A 14765-nucleotide genomic window follows, 5' to 3' on the forward strand; every position below is an offset into this window, starting at 1 on the left:
GCAACGAGGAAGGCTAATAGAATGCTGGGCTATATAATACGCTCAGTGGAGTTCAAGTCCACAGACATTCTCTTTAAGCTGTATAATCTGTTTGTGAGGCCACATTTCGAGTACTTTGGGTCTCCATATTGTGTGAGGGGTGTGAAGACATTGGAGAGAGTTCAGAGAAGGGTGACGAGACTCATTCCAGCTCTGCAGGGTATGAGCTATGAAGAAACATCGAAAGAATTAACTCTGGTTAGCCTAAGTAGACAGAGAATGAAAGGAGACATGATAGAAGTGTTCTAAATCATTATGGGTATCAGTAAGGTGGATGCCAGCTGCTGCAAAATTAATCCATCAATGAGGACACAGAGCCATAGGTGGAGACTGGTTAGGGGGAGATTTCAGACTAACATCAGGAAGCATTTCTTTACACAGCGAATTGTGGACATATGGGACAAACTACCTAGTTGAGAGTAGTACCTTAGAGACTTTCAAATCTAAACTCAGTAGTTATTTTAACACACCGTGTGGATGGGAATTTGGCAGGCTTTGTTGGTCCGAATGGCCTGTTCTTGTCAAAAAATCTCTAATGTTCAGTCCCGGAGCCGTGATGAAACCAGGAGAGGTTTGCAGATGGAGTTCTGGGGAAAATGTGTATGCACTTGTGATGTTACGTTCCAGACCTGCAGGCTGGACAGGGTGGTTTTAAAGGTCATGGGGCAAGTGACGAGTTAAAAGGAGAGGAGGTTTATCCGAGGAGAGAACCGTTAATCAGCTAATGCAGGGGGACTGCAGGAGAAGCCGGGCAGTCCACACTTTGATTGGAAAATGAAAAAGGGAGCGGGTTGGGCCTCTGGGACGTGGTAAGGTCAAACGTGTAAGGGAGCTGGGGGAATCCAGCGAGTGATGCAGTTTCAGCACCAGGGTGGTGGCAGTGTTTGGGGTGGGGAATATGGTGATTGAAGGGAAGAAAAAGCCAGAGGTGGCTCAATGAGTTTTGAGACTTGTTGGAGTTCAGGGTGAACCAGGAGATTTAAGACAGTTGTGGTAACAGAAACAGGCCCTTCTGCCCAAATTGATAATGCTGACCAAGATTCTCATCAAAGCTAGTCCCACCTGCCCGCATTTGGCCCATATCCGTCTACACCTTTCCCATCCTTATACCGTCCAAGTGCGTTTTATATGATGCTGTTCTTCCTGTTCAACTGCTTCCTTCTGGCAGTTTGTTCCACATACAGGTCATCCTGTGTGTGGCTTCCCTTCAGGGTCTCTTAGTTCTTTCCTCTCTCACCCTAAACCAGTGCCCTCTGGTTTTTGATCCCCTTTTCCCAGGAAAAACACTCTACCATTCACCTTATGCATGCCCCTCATGATTTTACAAACTTCCCGTCAGATTGCCAGCAGGTTGTAAGAGTAGACTCCCTCACCTCCACCCCACTGACTCTCAATACAGGAGCCCTTCGGGACTGCGTACTGAGTCCCCTCCTTTACTCCCTGTATACCCATGACTGTATCGCCACCCACAGCTCCAATCTGCTAATTAAATTTGCCAACGACCCTACATTGATTGGCCTCACCTCAAACAATAACGAGGTGGCCTGCAAGGAAGAAGTCATCTCTCTGTGACACAGTGGTGTCAAGAAAACAACCTCTCCCTCAATGTCGCAAAAACAAAGGAGCTGGTTGTGGATCACAGGAGGAAGGAAGACGGGCTAACCCCTGTTGACATCAATGGATCTGGGGTTGAGAGGGTGAACAGCTTTAAATTCCTCGGCATCCACATCACTGAGGATCTCACGTGGTCTGTGCACACCAGCTGTGTGGTGAAAAAGGCAACAACAGCGCCTATTTCACCTCAGACAGTTGAGAAAGTTTGGTGAGGGCCCCCAAGTCCTAAGAACTTTATACAGGGGCCCAATTGAGAGCATCCTGACTGACTGCATCACTGCCTGGTATGGGAACTGTACTTAATTGCAGGACTCTGCAGAAAGTGGTACGGACAGCCCAGCGCATCCGTAGTTGTGAACTTCCCATGACTGAGGAAGACAGGTTCGCTCGCTCCCCCTCTCCCTCTGTCTTTACAGAGTCAGGTGTGTAAAAAGGGCCCGAAGGATCACTGGGGACTCAAGTTACCCCAACCACAATCTATTCCAGCTGCTACCAGCCGGGAAGTGGTACCGCAGCGTAAAAGCCAGGACCAACAGGCTCCGGGACAGCTTCTTCCACCAGGCCATCAGACTGATAAACTCAAGCTGATTTGAGTGTACTCTATATTACATTGACTGTTCTATTCATTATAAATTATTATAAATTACTATGATTGCACATTCCACATTTAGGTGGAGACGTAACGTAAAGATTCTTACACCTCATGTATGTGAAGGCTGTAAGAAATAAAGTCAATTCAATTCAATTCATTTCCTTCCCCTATACTCCTAGGAATAAAGTCCGGTGTCTCTGACCCTCGATTCCTGGCAACATCCTCGTAAATCTTCTTTGCACTCTTTCCAGCTTAATGACATCTTTCCTAATAACAGTTTATCAAAACCAGATTCAATCTGTTCACCTAAAAGATGTTTAACTATGGTGAATAACTGTGGCTAGATAATGGGGATGTCCTGGGATAAGTAGGGTGATTATGGTTTTCCTGTAATTCCATGAATATGAGTAATTTTAATTGTCTCCTGCAAGGCCATGGAATTCACCTGGAGACACTCCCATGTTCACAATGAAAAACAGTTCTGGCTTTGTTCAGTAAACACGATGAACCTCTTGGATTTCTGAGCTTCCTTTTGACATTACTACTTTTTTCTTTCTTTCTCTCTTGGTCTCTCTCACACCAACTCTATCTCCCTCACTTTATATCTCTCTTGCTCTCACTCTCTCTCTCACCCTCTCTGTCGCTCTCTCCCCCGCCGCGCTCTCCCCCGCTCGCTCGCTCCCCCTCTCCTTCTGTCTCCCTCTCTCTCTCACTCTCTCTCTCCCTCTGTCTCTCTCTCCCTCTCTCACTCTCTCTCTCTGTCTCCCTCTCCCTCTGTCTCACTCTCTCTCTCCCTCTGTCTCTCTCTCCCTCTCTCACTCTTTTTCTTGTCCACATTCTCTCTCGTGTGCACCATCTCTCTCTTTCACTCTCTTGCCTTTTCTTTCCAAATGGGTTGTGCCCTTGAATGGAATACCCTACAAAAGGTAATGGGTACGGTCCTGTCCACACGGGTAAAGCACCCCTCATCGTTGAGCACTGCATCCCTCATCAAAGGCCCCCACCACCCAGGCTGTGCTCTCTTCTCAGCATCAGGAAGAAGGTAAAGGAGCCTCAGGACTGATAGCACCAAGTTCAGGAACAGTTATTACCCCTCAACCATCAGACGCTTGAACCAGTGTGGATAACTTCCCTCAACTTCACTTGCCCTATCATTGAAATGTTCCCACAACCTATGGACTTACTTTAAAGGATGCTTCATCTCATGTTCTCAGTGTTTATTGTCTTTTTTCTCTTTTGTATTTGTTCGGTTTGCCTTTTGCACGTTGGTTGTTTGTCCACACAGTTGGGTGTGGTCTTTCATTGATTCTATTATGGTTCTTGGATTTACTGAGTATGCCCACAAGGAAACAAGTCGCAGGGTTGTATACGGTAATATATATGTACTTTGATAATAAATTTACTTTTGAACTTTCTTGTACAACAAAGGCAGTAGGCTGTCTTGGTCCTCACAGATATCCTATACTTCTCTGCAGGCTGACGCAGTACCCAAACTGCAGCAGGAGGTGGCAGCACTGAGCGAGCAGCTGACTGCCGGGAAAGAGACCTTGTCTGCACTACGGAAGGAATACGACACCTGCCAAACCAACCTAGCAAGGCTGCAGTCGGATATGTACGGAAAAGAGTCAGAGCTGTCTTCCATCAGGCACGACCTGAAGGTACGTGACTGTAGGAATGTGCAGTATTAGTGTGGCATCTCTTATTCTCTCTGGCTCCACAGAATGGCTGGTTTCTTCACTCCGGAGTCAACATGGACGCAGCCTGTAGAACATGGGCACCAAGGTTATAAACAGGTATAAAGAACTGGTGCCGAAACATTGGCTGCTGAGCCCTGGCTCATGGATTGGTGGGAGTTAAAATGGACCGAGAGGCCATTTTGCTTGAAGTTAATCTCAGCTCCCTCTGTACCACACTGTCCTGACCCTCCCATCTGTCCCTTCTCAACCTTCTGTGCATCTTAAAACTACAGTGATGCTAGAAAGTTTGTGAACCCTTTAGAATTTTCTCTATTTCTCCATAAATATGACCTAAGATTCCAAGAGCAAGGCACGTAATATTCCAGGAGGTCACAAAGAACCCCAGGGTAACATCTCAGGAGCTGCAGGCCTCTCTTGAATTGGCTAATGTCAGTGTTCATGAGTCTACCATCAGGCAAACACTGAACAACCCATCAGTCACTGGAAACGTTTAGTTGAAGTTATTGCTGTACAGCGGGGGTCACAGCAGTTACTGAATGCAAAGGTTCAAATACTTTTTCCAACAAATCCATATAATATTGGATCTTTTTTCTCAATAAATACATTTAACACATGTAATGTTTTTGTGCTATTTATTTAATTGGCTTCTCTTTATCTCGTTTTTGGACTTGTATGAACATCTGATCACATTTTAGGTTACACTTATGCAGAAATAGAGAAAATTGTAAAGGGTTCACAAACTTTCTAGCTGTAACTTGTTTCCGCTCTCTCAGTTCTGATGGAAGGGCTTTGAGCCGAAACATTTGACTGCTGCTCTCTCCACAGGTGCTGTCTGACCTGCTGAGTCTTTCTCGTGTTTTCTGTTTTTATTCGATTTTCTACAGTTTTAAAAACGTCCTGTTGTGGATGTGGATGGAATACAATCCAGCAGCAAAGAACACCTGAAGGGGTAGCCTTGGAGGGAAAAGGGTTGAGGAAACAATAGTAATTCAGTAGCTTTTACAAAATGGGAGCCTCCTGTTCTGTGTGATTCCCAGTCTAATGGATAGTTGAGGAAGCAATAGTAATTCAGTAGCTTTTACAAAAAGATGAACTGTCTATCGGGGCAAATGGGAGCCTCCTGTTCTGTGCGATTCCCAGTCTAATGGATAGTTTTCAGGCTGAACGGTCAACTGCAACTCTTGAGTGGGCTTGTACAGGGCTTTGATTTTGTAGAGACACAGAGCACAAAACCAGCCTTTCACCCACCAGGTTACACCTGCCATCAGGTGCTCACCGAAACTACACTCCTGTGCAAGGTGGCACGGCAGCAGAGTGGTTAGTGTAGCACCGGTGATCTGGGTGCGTATTCCTGTCGCAGTCTGTAAGGAGTTCGTACGTTCCCCCCATGACTGCGTGGGTTTAATCCATCTGCTCCAGTTTCCTCCCACATTCCAGAGACATACAGGTTGGGGTTAGTAAATCGTTGGTGCCTGAACTTGGCGCCACTTGCGAGCTGCTTCCCAGCAAATCCTCGGCCTATGTTGGTCATGAGTGCAAAGGACGCATTTCACTGAATGTTTTGATGTTCGATCTATCTATAACAAATGAAGCTAATCTTTAATCCTGTGGGATTAACCAGTACTGTTTTATCCTCTCCACACTCTGTCCAAACTCTGCTCCTCCCCTACGCACGAGGGGCATGTGAGTGGAATCTGGGGTACTTGGGGGAAATGCACACAGTCACAGGCAGAACATGTAAACTCCACATCAACAGCACCCGAGGTCAGGATCGGGTGAGAGTTCCTGGTACTGGGAGGCAGCCCTTCTACCCGCTGCTGGCCTTGTTGAACGTGAGAGCACATCGCCTCTTGTCTGGTGCGCGGGGTACCTCCAGCGAGTGCAGGCTGCCTGCGGGTGGTAAGTGTATAACGTGGCATCGTGCCCCACAGGCCAAGGAAGAGAAGTTGGTGCTGGCAGAGGAGGAGCTGGTGAGCAGCAGGAACCAGGTGAGCAGCAGCCAGCAGGCGGTGCAGCAGCTGAAGCAAGCCCAGGCCTCGCTGGAGAAGACCCTGGCCTGCAGCCACGCTGAAGCTGAGGAGACCAAGGGTCGACTGCTGCAGGTGGAGAAGGAAAAGGTAGGGGCTTGCTTTCTCTAGTCCCAGGGTGTGTATTTTATCATTCCACGGTATTAATTCCACAATGTAAGGCTACTGAATGGAATTACTGAATGATAAGACAAACTCTTGACTTCTCGATCAACATACAAGATTGTCGTAAACTCTGCCGGCTCCATCATGGATTCTAGCCTCCCCACCTCGAGGGCATCTTCAAAAGGTGATGCCTGAAAAAGATGGCATCCATTTTCTCTTTCTTTTAAATCTTTTTATTAATTATTATTGAAAATCAGCAAGAAACAAAAAAATACATTGAAGTAATCAAATCAACATATCAATATGTATAATGAGAGTTAAACTATCAACCAAGTTAAACAATATATCAATAATAATAAGAAGAAACAAAATATTAAAGCTATTGTTTTTGGAAAAAAGAAAGAAGGAAAAAGAACCCCTACTAACTAAAACAAAAAAAAACTCTTAACAAAAAAAAAAGAGGAAAAAAAAACCATTTGGAGCACAAACCCGGAGCTATACGCCATACGAGCTTCCATAAGGCATCCATTTTTAAGGACCCCATCACCCAGAACCTGCCGTTTTCATTATTACCATCAAGGAGGAGGTATGGACCCTGAAGACACATACTCAACGCTTTAGGAACAATTTCTTCCCCTCCGCCATCAGATTTCTGAACAATAACCTATGAACACTGCCTTCAATATTTTGGCTCTCTTTTTAATGTAATTTTATGTATATTTCTCATTGTACTTAATAGTATATTTTAAGTATTACATTGTACTGCTGCCACAAAACAACAAATTTCACGACATGACGCTGGTAATAAACCTGATTCTGATCGTCGTGACCTTGCCCCTCTTTATCTGCCTGCATTGCACTGTCCCTGTCAGTGCAACACTTCATTCTGCATCCTGTTATTGTTTTTCCTTGTACTACAGAACTGTGCAAGGTCTTGGGCATAATTTTATGTATTGCACTGGCCTGTTGCCACAAAAAGAAGCACATTTCCTGACAGATGTGAGTGATGATAAACCTGATTCTGATACGGGTCTCTGTTGTGGACTGAGGGTGGGAAGGGGGCAGGGAGAGGGGAATCATGTTTGGGAAAAGGGGAAAGGAGAGGGGGAGTGGGAGGCACTAGAGACACATTCTGCAATGATCAGTAAAATGATTGATTGAAATCAAATGACTTTGCCTCGTGTCTCAGGGTGAGGTGTGTCTGCACCCGCTCTACCACCCGTCCCTGGCACTCCTCCTCTGCCAGCTGCCCCACACCCCGTTCCCCGTGGCGCTTTACCCTGGCAGTTCCCAACCAAAGACTTCTGACAGTACTCTATCTCAATGCACTCTGAAGTGAAATGATCTGTGTGGATGACATTCAAAACAAAGTTGTTTCCTCTGCCTTGGTACATGTGACAACAATAAACCAATTTTCTATTATGAACGGGGAAGACTTTATTTTTCTGCGGTTTGATGATTCCTGTCAGTAGGTCATATTGCATTAGGGTAGTTCCTTGGACTCAATACAACATAGGAGGAGGCCATTTGCCCATTTTTCACATACCTGCTCCCCAGTTGAGCACCTCCATCAGTCCTGTGTCCCCTCTCATTTCCCCCGTCTCCCCCCTCATTTCCCCCACCTCCCCAGCTTGCTCTTTCTCAGAATCAGGTTTATTATCACAATAACTGGCAGGTCAGCTAGTTTGATCTGCTCTCCTAAACTCTGCAGTTCAAAACCAAACACCAAAAGGGATGCAGACACAGTTAACACTTACAAATACCAGCTCAAAACCTACTTATTTAACCTTGTTCTGAAATAACATCTTTTTATCTTTTATTTTCACATTTGCACTTTAGCCCGTTGTAAAGCAATTTGAACAACATTGTCCGTATGAAAAGTGCTCTATAAACGTTGCTTTTATTATCATCACTGTCTTATATGAAGTGAAATGTGTTGTTTTGCAGCACCAGTACAGTGTAAAGGCATGAAATTACTATAGAGTACAAAATAAATAAATAGCACAAAAGTTCATGGGTTCATATCTGATGGTGGAGGGGAAGAATCTGTTTCTGAGTATTGAGTGTGGGTCTTCAGGCTCCTGTACCTCCTCCCTGAGAAATCCATCTACTCGCTTTTGATTCTTTCGTCACAAGCCCACACTTCATTCACAGCAGTCAAACAGCCAGCGTGTCTTCAGGATGTTGAGGTGAAAGCCCAGCACCCAGGGGATATCTGGGGAGAGTGTGCAGACTCCATACTGAGCTCAGTACTTCAGAGCAATCACATCAGCATCACTACCTACTACACCAGCAGGTCAGCCTGCCAGATGACAGAAGGAGCCTGATATGCCAGCCTCTCCTGGTACTTAGCTCTACACCTCCCCCAGCACCATTCAGAGTCCCTGTCCTTCCAGGTGAGGTGACACTTCACCTGCGAGTCTGTCAGGGTCGTCTGTTGTGTCCAGTGTGGCCTCCTCTACATCAGTGAGACCCGACAAAAATTGAGGGACCACTTCGTCGAGCACCTTCACTCTGTTCGGCACAAAAGGCAGGATCTCTCAGTAGCCACCCATTTCAATTTGACTTCCCATTCCCATTCTGACAGGACTACCATGGGTAGTCAAAACTCAGGTTGGAGGAGCAACGCCTCATATTCCATTTGGGTAATCCCCAACCTGATGCCACGAACATCAATTTATTCAACTTCCAGGAATTACTCCACTATCCCTTCTCTTTTTCCATTCCTCATCCTGTCATCCCCTCACTCCTTCTCATCTGCCCAGCACCTCCCTCTGGTGCCCCGACTCCTTTCTTATCTCCCATGGTCTATTATCCTATCAGATTCCTGTCAGCTTGTACTCCTTCCGTCCCCTTACTTCCCCACTTTCTTATTCTGACTTCTGCCCCCTTCATTTGCAGTCCTGATAAAACATTTCCCTTCATAGATGCTGCTTGACGTGCTGAGTTCCTCCAGCATTTTGGTCCTTGATGATGGATGTCGTTTTCCTGAGGCGTCGCCTCTCGTACACGTCCCCAGTGGTGGAGAGAGTGTATGTGAGGGATCACCTTTTCTACACGTCCCCAGTGGTGGAGAGAGTGTATGTGAGGGATCACCTTTTCTACACGTCCCCAGTGGTGGAGAGAGTGTACGTGAGGCATCGCCTCTCGTACACGTCCCCAGTGGTGGAGAGAGTGTACGTGAGGCATCGCCTCTCGTACACGTCCCCAGTGGTGGAGAGAGTGTACGTGAGGCATCGCCTCTCGTACACGTCCCCAGTGGTGGAGAGAGTGTACGTGAGGGATCACCTTTTGTACACGTCCCCAGTGGTGGAGAGAGTGTATGTGAGGGATCACCTTTTGTACACGTCCCCAGTGGTGGAGAGAGTGTATGTGAGGCATCGCCTCTCGTACACGTCCCCAGTGGTGGAGAGAGTGTACGTGAGGGATCACCTTTTGTACACGTCCCCAGTGGTGGAGAGAGTGTACGTGAGGCATCGTCTCTCGTACACGTCCCCAGTGGTGGAGAGAGTGTATGTGAGGCATCGCCTCTCGTACACGTCCCCAGTGGTGGAGAGAGTGTACGTGAGGCATCGCCTCTCGTACACGTCCCCAGTGGTGGAGAGAGTGTACGTGAGGGATCACCTTTTGTACACGTCCCCAGTGGTGGAGAGAGTGTACGTGAGGCATCGCCTCTCGTACACGTCCCCAGTGGTGGAGAGAGTGTATGTGAGGCATCGCCTCTCGTACACGTCCCCAGTGGTGGAGAGAGTGTACGTGAGGGATCACCTTTTGTACACGTCCCCAGTGGTGGAGAGAGTGTATGTGAGGGATCACCTTTTGTACACGTCCCCAGTGGTGGAGAGAGTGTATGTGAGGGATCACCTTTTCTACACGTCCCCAGTGGTGGAGAGAGTGTATGTGAGGCATCGCCTCTCGTACACGTCCCCAGTGGTGGAGAGAGTGTACGTGAGGCATCGCCTCTCGTACACGTCCCCAGTGGTGGAGAGAGTGTATGTGAGGCATCGCCTCTCGTACACGTCCCCAGTGGTGGAGAGAGTGTATGTGAGGCATCGCCTCTCGTACACGTCCCCAGTGGTGGAGAGAGTGTACGTGAGGCATCGCCTCTCGTACACGTCCCCAGTGGTGGAGAGAGTGTACGTGAGGCATCGCCTCTCGTACACGTCCCCAGTGGTGGAGAGAGTGTATGTGAGGCATCGCCTCTCGTACACGTCCCCAGTGGTGGAGAGAGTGTATGTGAGGGATCACCTTTTGTACACGTCCCCAGTGGTGGAGAGAGGTGTTTTATTTTTTTTTATTAAGTGCATTCGTAAACAATAGCCAGATCAGAAATGCTGATCAAGTCAACTAGTTCCCAAGGAGAAATCTGACAGGCCAATCAGTTGGTTCACTGTTGCTCAGCGACAGAACACTAAAAAATCAAGTGTACAATTAAGAAATATTAAAAAATAGTAGAAATACTGGAGTCATGATGAAGTCTGCTGGAGAGAGACATTTATACACATGCTGTCCTCCATAATTCAAAGAGATTGAAGGATAAGGTTGCAGGGTGACAAAACATGGCAGGAGCACTTGGAACTAAAAGCTAATCTCTACCGGGAGAAAACAGCACCCATTCTTTCCACACTGCTCTCCAGCAGTTTAAGGACTAAGTCCAGCCGGAACATAACTCACAAGTGCTCTTGAAAGTCAGGTATTAACCCTACCTACCAACAACCAAGCATTACCATCCTGGTCCTCTTCATGATAGCTTATGAAGAAACATGTGACTTCCCTCCCAGAGATAATAGGTGTTTGTGCACTCCACTCTTGAAGGCTTGGACCCCATCATCACAGATGTTTCCAACCACAGCATCTGGAAGGCTGTTCCAAATTCTGATAGCACAGTGAAGGAAGCTTCTATCCAATGTGTAGGTTCTCGCATCAGGCATAGAAACAGCATGAACAGGCATAGGTAAACTTGATCGTGTGGTGCACCGTCTCTCATAAGATGAAGGCAGCATGGCGCGAGGGTCTGCAGGGCTGTGGCTGGTGGGCATTTTGTACAGCACAGTAGCTGCAGCAACCTGTCGTCTGTGGTGTACACTACTGATGGCTAGCTTCTCACAAGCTGTGGCTTCATCTACACCTATAATCCTGAGGGCCTTTCTTTGAATGGAATTAAGCTGGCTGAGGACACTCTGTGAGGCATTCATCCATGATAAGCAGGCATACTCCATGGTACTTTGTACCTGGGCTTTGTAAACCGCGGCTCTGCCCTCTTTGTCTAGTTTGGATGCTACTTTCCGCAGAGCTCCAAGCCTTTGTCCAGCCTTGTTTGAAATAGTGGAAAGGTGCTTATCCCACACCAACTTGCTGTCAATATTAACACCAAGGATTACCAGCTCCTTCTTTAAATCCAGCTTGCAGTTCCCAAAATACAGGTCGGGGTTAGATGGATTCCTCTTCTTAGACATCACCATCGCCTTGCACTTAGTAGGATCAAAGGTGACGTTCCAGTCGTCTGCCCAGACTTTCATCCTGTCAAGAACCCTATCCTGCTGCTACTGTATTACTCTCTCCTGCTCTAATTGGTGCAAATAGTGTGGAGTCGTCAGCGTACAGGTATAGCTCGTTACTGCATGCATCAACCAAGTCGTCAGTAAAGGTGTACGTGAGGCGTCGTCTCTCGTGCACGTCCCCAGTGGTGGAGCGAGTGTACGTGAGGCGTCGTCTCTCGTGCACGTCCCCAGTGGTGGAGCGAGTGTACGTGAGGCGTCGTCTCTCGTGCACGTCCCCAGTGGTGGAGCGAGTGTACGTGAGGCGTCGTCTCTCGTGCACGTCCCCAGTGGTGGAGCGAGTGTACGTGAGGCGTCGTCTCTCGTGCACGTCCCCAGTGGTGGAGCGAGTGTACGTGAGGCGTCGTCTCTCGTGCACGTCCCCAGTGGTGGAGCGAGTGTACGTGAGGCGTCGTCTCTCGTGCACGTCCCCAGTGGTGGAGCGAGTGTACGTGAGGCGTCGTCTCTCGTGCACGTCCCCAGTGGTGGAGCGAGTGTACGTGAGGCGTCGTCTCTCGTGCACGTCCCCAGTGGTGGAGCGAGTGTACGTGAGGCGTCGTCTCTCGTGCACGTCCCCAGTGGTGGAGCGAGTGTACGTGAGGCGTCGTCTCTCGTGCACGTCCCCAGTGGTGGAGCGAGTGTACGTGAGGCGTCGTCTCTCGTGCACGTCCCCAGTGGTGGAGCGAGTGTACGTGAGGCGTCGTCTCTCGTGCACGTCCCCAGTGGTGGAGCGAGTGTACGTGAGGCGTCGTCTCTCGTGCACGTCCCCAGTGGTGGAGCGAGTGTACGTGAGGCGTCGTCTCTCGTGCACGTCCCCAGTGGTGGAGCGAGTGTACGTGAGGCGTCGTCTCTCGTGCACGTCCCCAGTGGTGGAGCGAGTGTACGTGAGGCGTCGTCTCTCGTGCACGTCCCCAGTGGTGGAGCGAGTGTACGTGAGGCGTCGTCTCTCGTGCACGTCCCCAGTGGTGGAGAGACTGTACGTGAGGCGTCGTGTCTCATGCACGTCCCCAGTGGTGGAGAAAGTGTACGTGAGGCATCACCTGTTGTACACGTCCCCAGTGGTGGAGAAAGTGTACGTGAGGCATCACCTTTTGTACACGTCCCCAGTGGTGGAGAGAATGTATGTGAGGCATCACCTCTCGTACACGTCCCCAGTGGTGGAGAGAGTTGTATCAGTGATGGACTTGGTTGAGCAACACACACAAAATGCTGGAGGCCAGGCAGCATCCATGGGAAGGAGTATAGTTGGTGTTTCAGGTTGAGACCTGTCATCGGGACTGGAGAGAAAAGGGAGAGAAGTCAGAGTTGGAAGGTGGGGGGAGGGGAGGAAGAAGCACAAGGTGATAGTTAAACCAGAAGCGGGTAGAGGGGTGAAGTGAAGAGCTAGGAAGTTGATTCGTAATGGAGAAAGGGGAATCTGATAGGAGAGGACAGAAGGCCATGGAAGAAAGAAAAAGGGGGGAGGAGCACCAGAGGGAGGCGGTGGGCAGGCAAGGAGATAAGGTGAGAGAGGCAAGAGGGGATGAAAAATCGTGAAGGAGGGGAGGGGTTGTGGGGGCATTAGCGGAAGTTAGAGAAATCGATGTTCATGTCATCAGGTTGGAGGCTACCCAGACGGAATATAAGGTGTTGTTAGTCTGACCTAAGTGTGTCCTTATCACGACAGTAGAGGAGGTCGTAGACTGACATGTCGGAATGGGAGTGGGAAGTGGAATTAAAATGGGTGGCTACCAGGAGGTCTGGCTATTTCTGGCGAATGGAGCATAGGTGTTCGGCGGATGGAATCTATGTTGGGTAGATTGGGAGACCCCTTTGCCAGGCACCAACCATAACCCTCCATTTTTTGTCATCCGTGTGCCTATCTAAGAGTCTCCTAACTGTCCCTAATGTATCTGCCTCTGGCAGCATGTTCCACGCATCCATCACTCTGTGTAAATAGAGAAATTTCCTCTGCCATTTCCCCCTCCCCCCTGACTTGCTCCAGTCATCTTGAAATTATGCCCCATGATAATAACCATCAGTGTTACGTGAACAGTTTTAAGATTTGAGTTTACATTTGAATTTACAATTAGAGTCAGTAGTATTTTTAATTCAGAAGCTGCCATGAATTTTTATTCGAGATTTGAAGTCAGAAAGTTATCCTTCAGTGACTGGCGATGACTTAAAGTTTGTCTTGGAGCTCACTTGCTCTCTCAACTTTGCAGATCTGGTTTTAATGTTACATTTTCCCACACTCTTCCCCCCCCCCATTTCCTCCATGACCCTTAAAAGGCTTTAAAAGAAGAGGAATTAGCAAAAGAAAAACTCCATAGTGAGGAGCTTGAAGGGGCGAGGACATCACTGCAGCAGCAGCTGAACAAACTAACAGAAGAGACACGGGCCTGCAAACAAAACTACGAGAAGGTGAGTTCTTCAGTTCATCCTACTGTTGGCTGGAATGATGGAGGCTGCAGGTTCTCTGAGGTGAGATTTCTGTTTAAACTGACTTAAGCTAGACACAACCAGATGTTGTTCCTCCATTTCTACCTGATTAAATTCTATAAAATCATTTGTTTTTAAAGCTCCATCTTTGTCATCTGCCCTCACCGTTTCACCCTCTGAGCCTTGGTAATATTCAGTTGAACCTAGAACAGTACAGTATAGTACAGTCCCTTGGACCCACAATGTTGTGCTGACCTACTCTAAGATCAATCTAACCCTTCCCTCCTACATAGCCCTCCAGTTTTCTATCATCCATGTACCAGTCTAAGAGTTGCTTAAATGTCACTAATGTACCTGCTACTGTACCCACCCAGGCAATGTGTTCCACGCACGCACCATCTCTGTTTAAAAAAAAAACACTTACCTCTGACATCCTTCTCTATACTTTCCACAAATTACCTTAAAATTGTGCCCCCGGGGAAAAAAGTCTCTGGTCGTCCATTCGATCTAGCTGTATTATCTTGTACACCTCTATCAACTCATCTCTTGTCTCCCTTCGCTGCAAAGAGAAAAGCCCCAGTTCACGCAATCTATCCTCTCCTCTGCACCCTCTCAAAGGCCAATATGTCCCTCCCGAGGTTTGGTGTTCTGTTGCAGTTGATTCAGTGGAAACGTTGTTTCTCTCCGCCCGAGCTGTGTCTTTCACAGAACAGTCACCGTTCCTTTAGCCCTG

At 48.0% G+C, this 14765-nt stretch overlaps 1 protein-coding gene across 4 annotated transcripts in view; it reads left to right on the forward strand.

Annotated features, from left to right (window-relative positions):
• Positions 1-14765, forward strand: part of eea1 (early endosome antigen 1) — a 140409-nt gene that overhangs the window by 100871 nt on the left and 24773 nt on the right. For 3 of the 4 annotated variants that reach the window (XM_063072297.1, XM_063072298.1, XM_063072299.1), the window contains 3 exons: positions 3721-3903; positions 5874-6059; positions 13883-14014. In XM_063072297.1, coding sequence (XP_062928367.1) covers positions 3721-3903; positions 5874-6059; positions 13883-14014 — 501 coding nt within the window. The remainder of the gene's footprint in view (positions 1-3720; positions 3904-5873; positions 6060-13882; positions 14015-14765) is intronic. The other variant, XM_063072300.1, reaches the window with a different exon arrangement.

This window comes from Mobula hypostoma, chromosome 20 (assembly GCF_963921235.1).
Source record: "Mobula hypostoma chromosome 20, sMobHyp1.1, whole genome shotgun sequence".
Classification (NCBI taxonomy): domain Eukaryota; kingdom Metazoa; phylum Chordata; class Chondrichthyes; order Myliobatiformes; family Myliobatidae; genus Mobula; species Mobula hypostoma.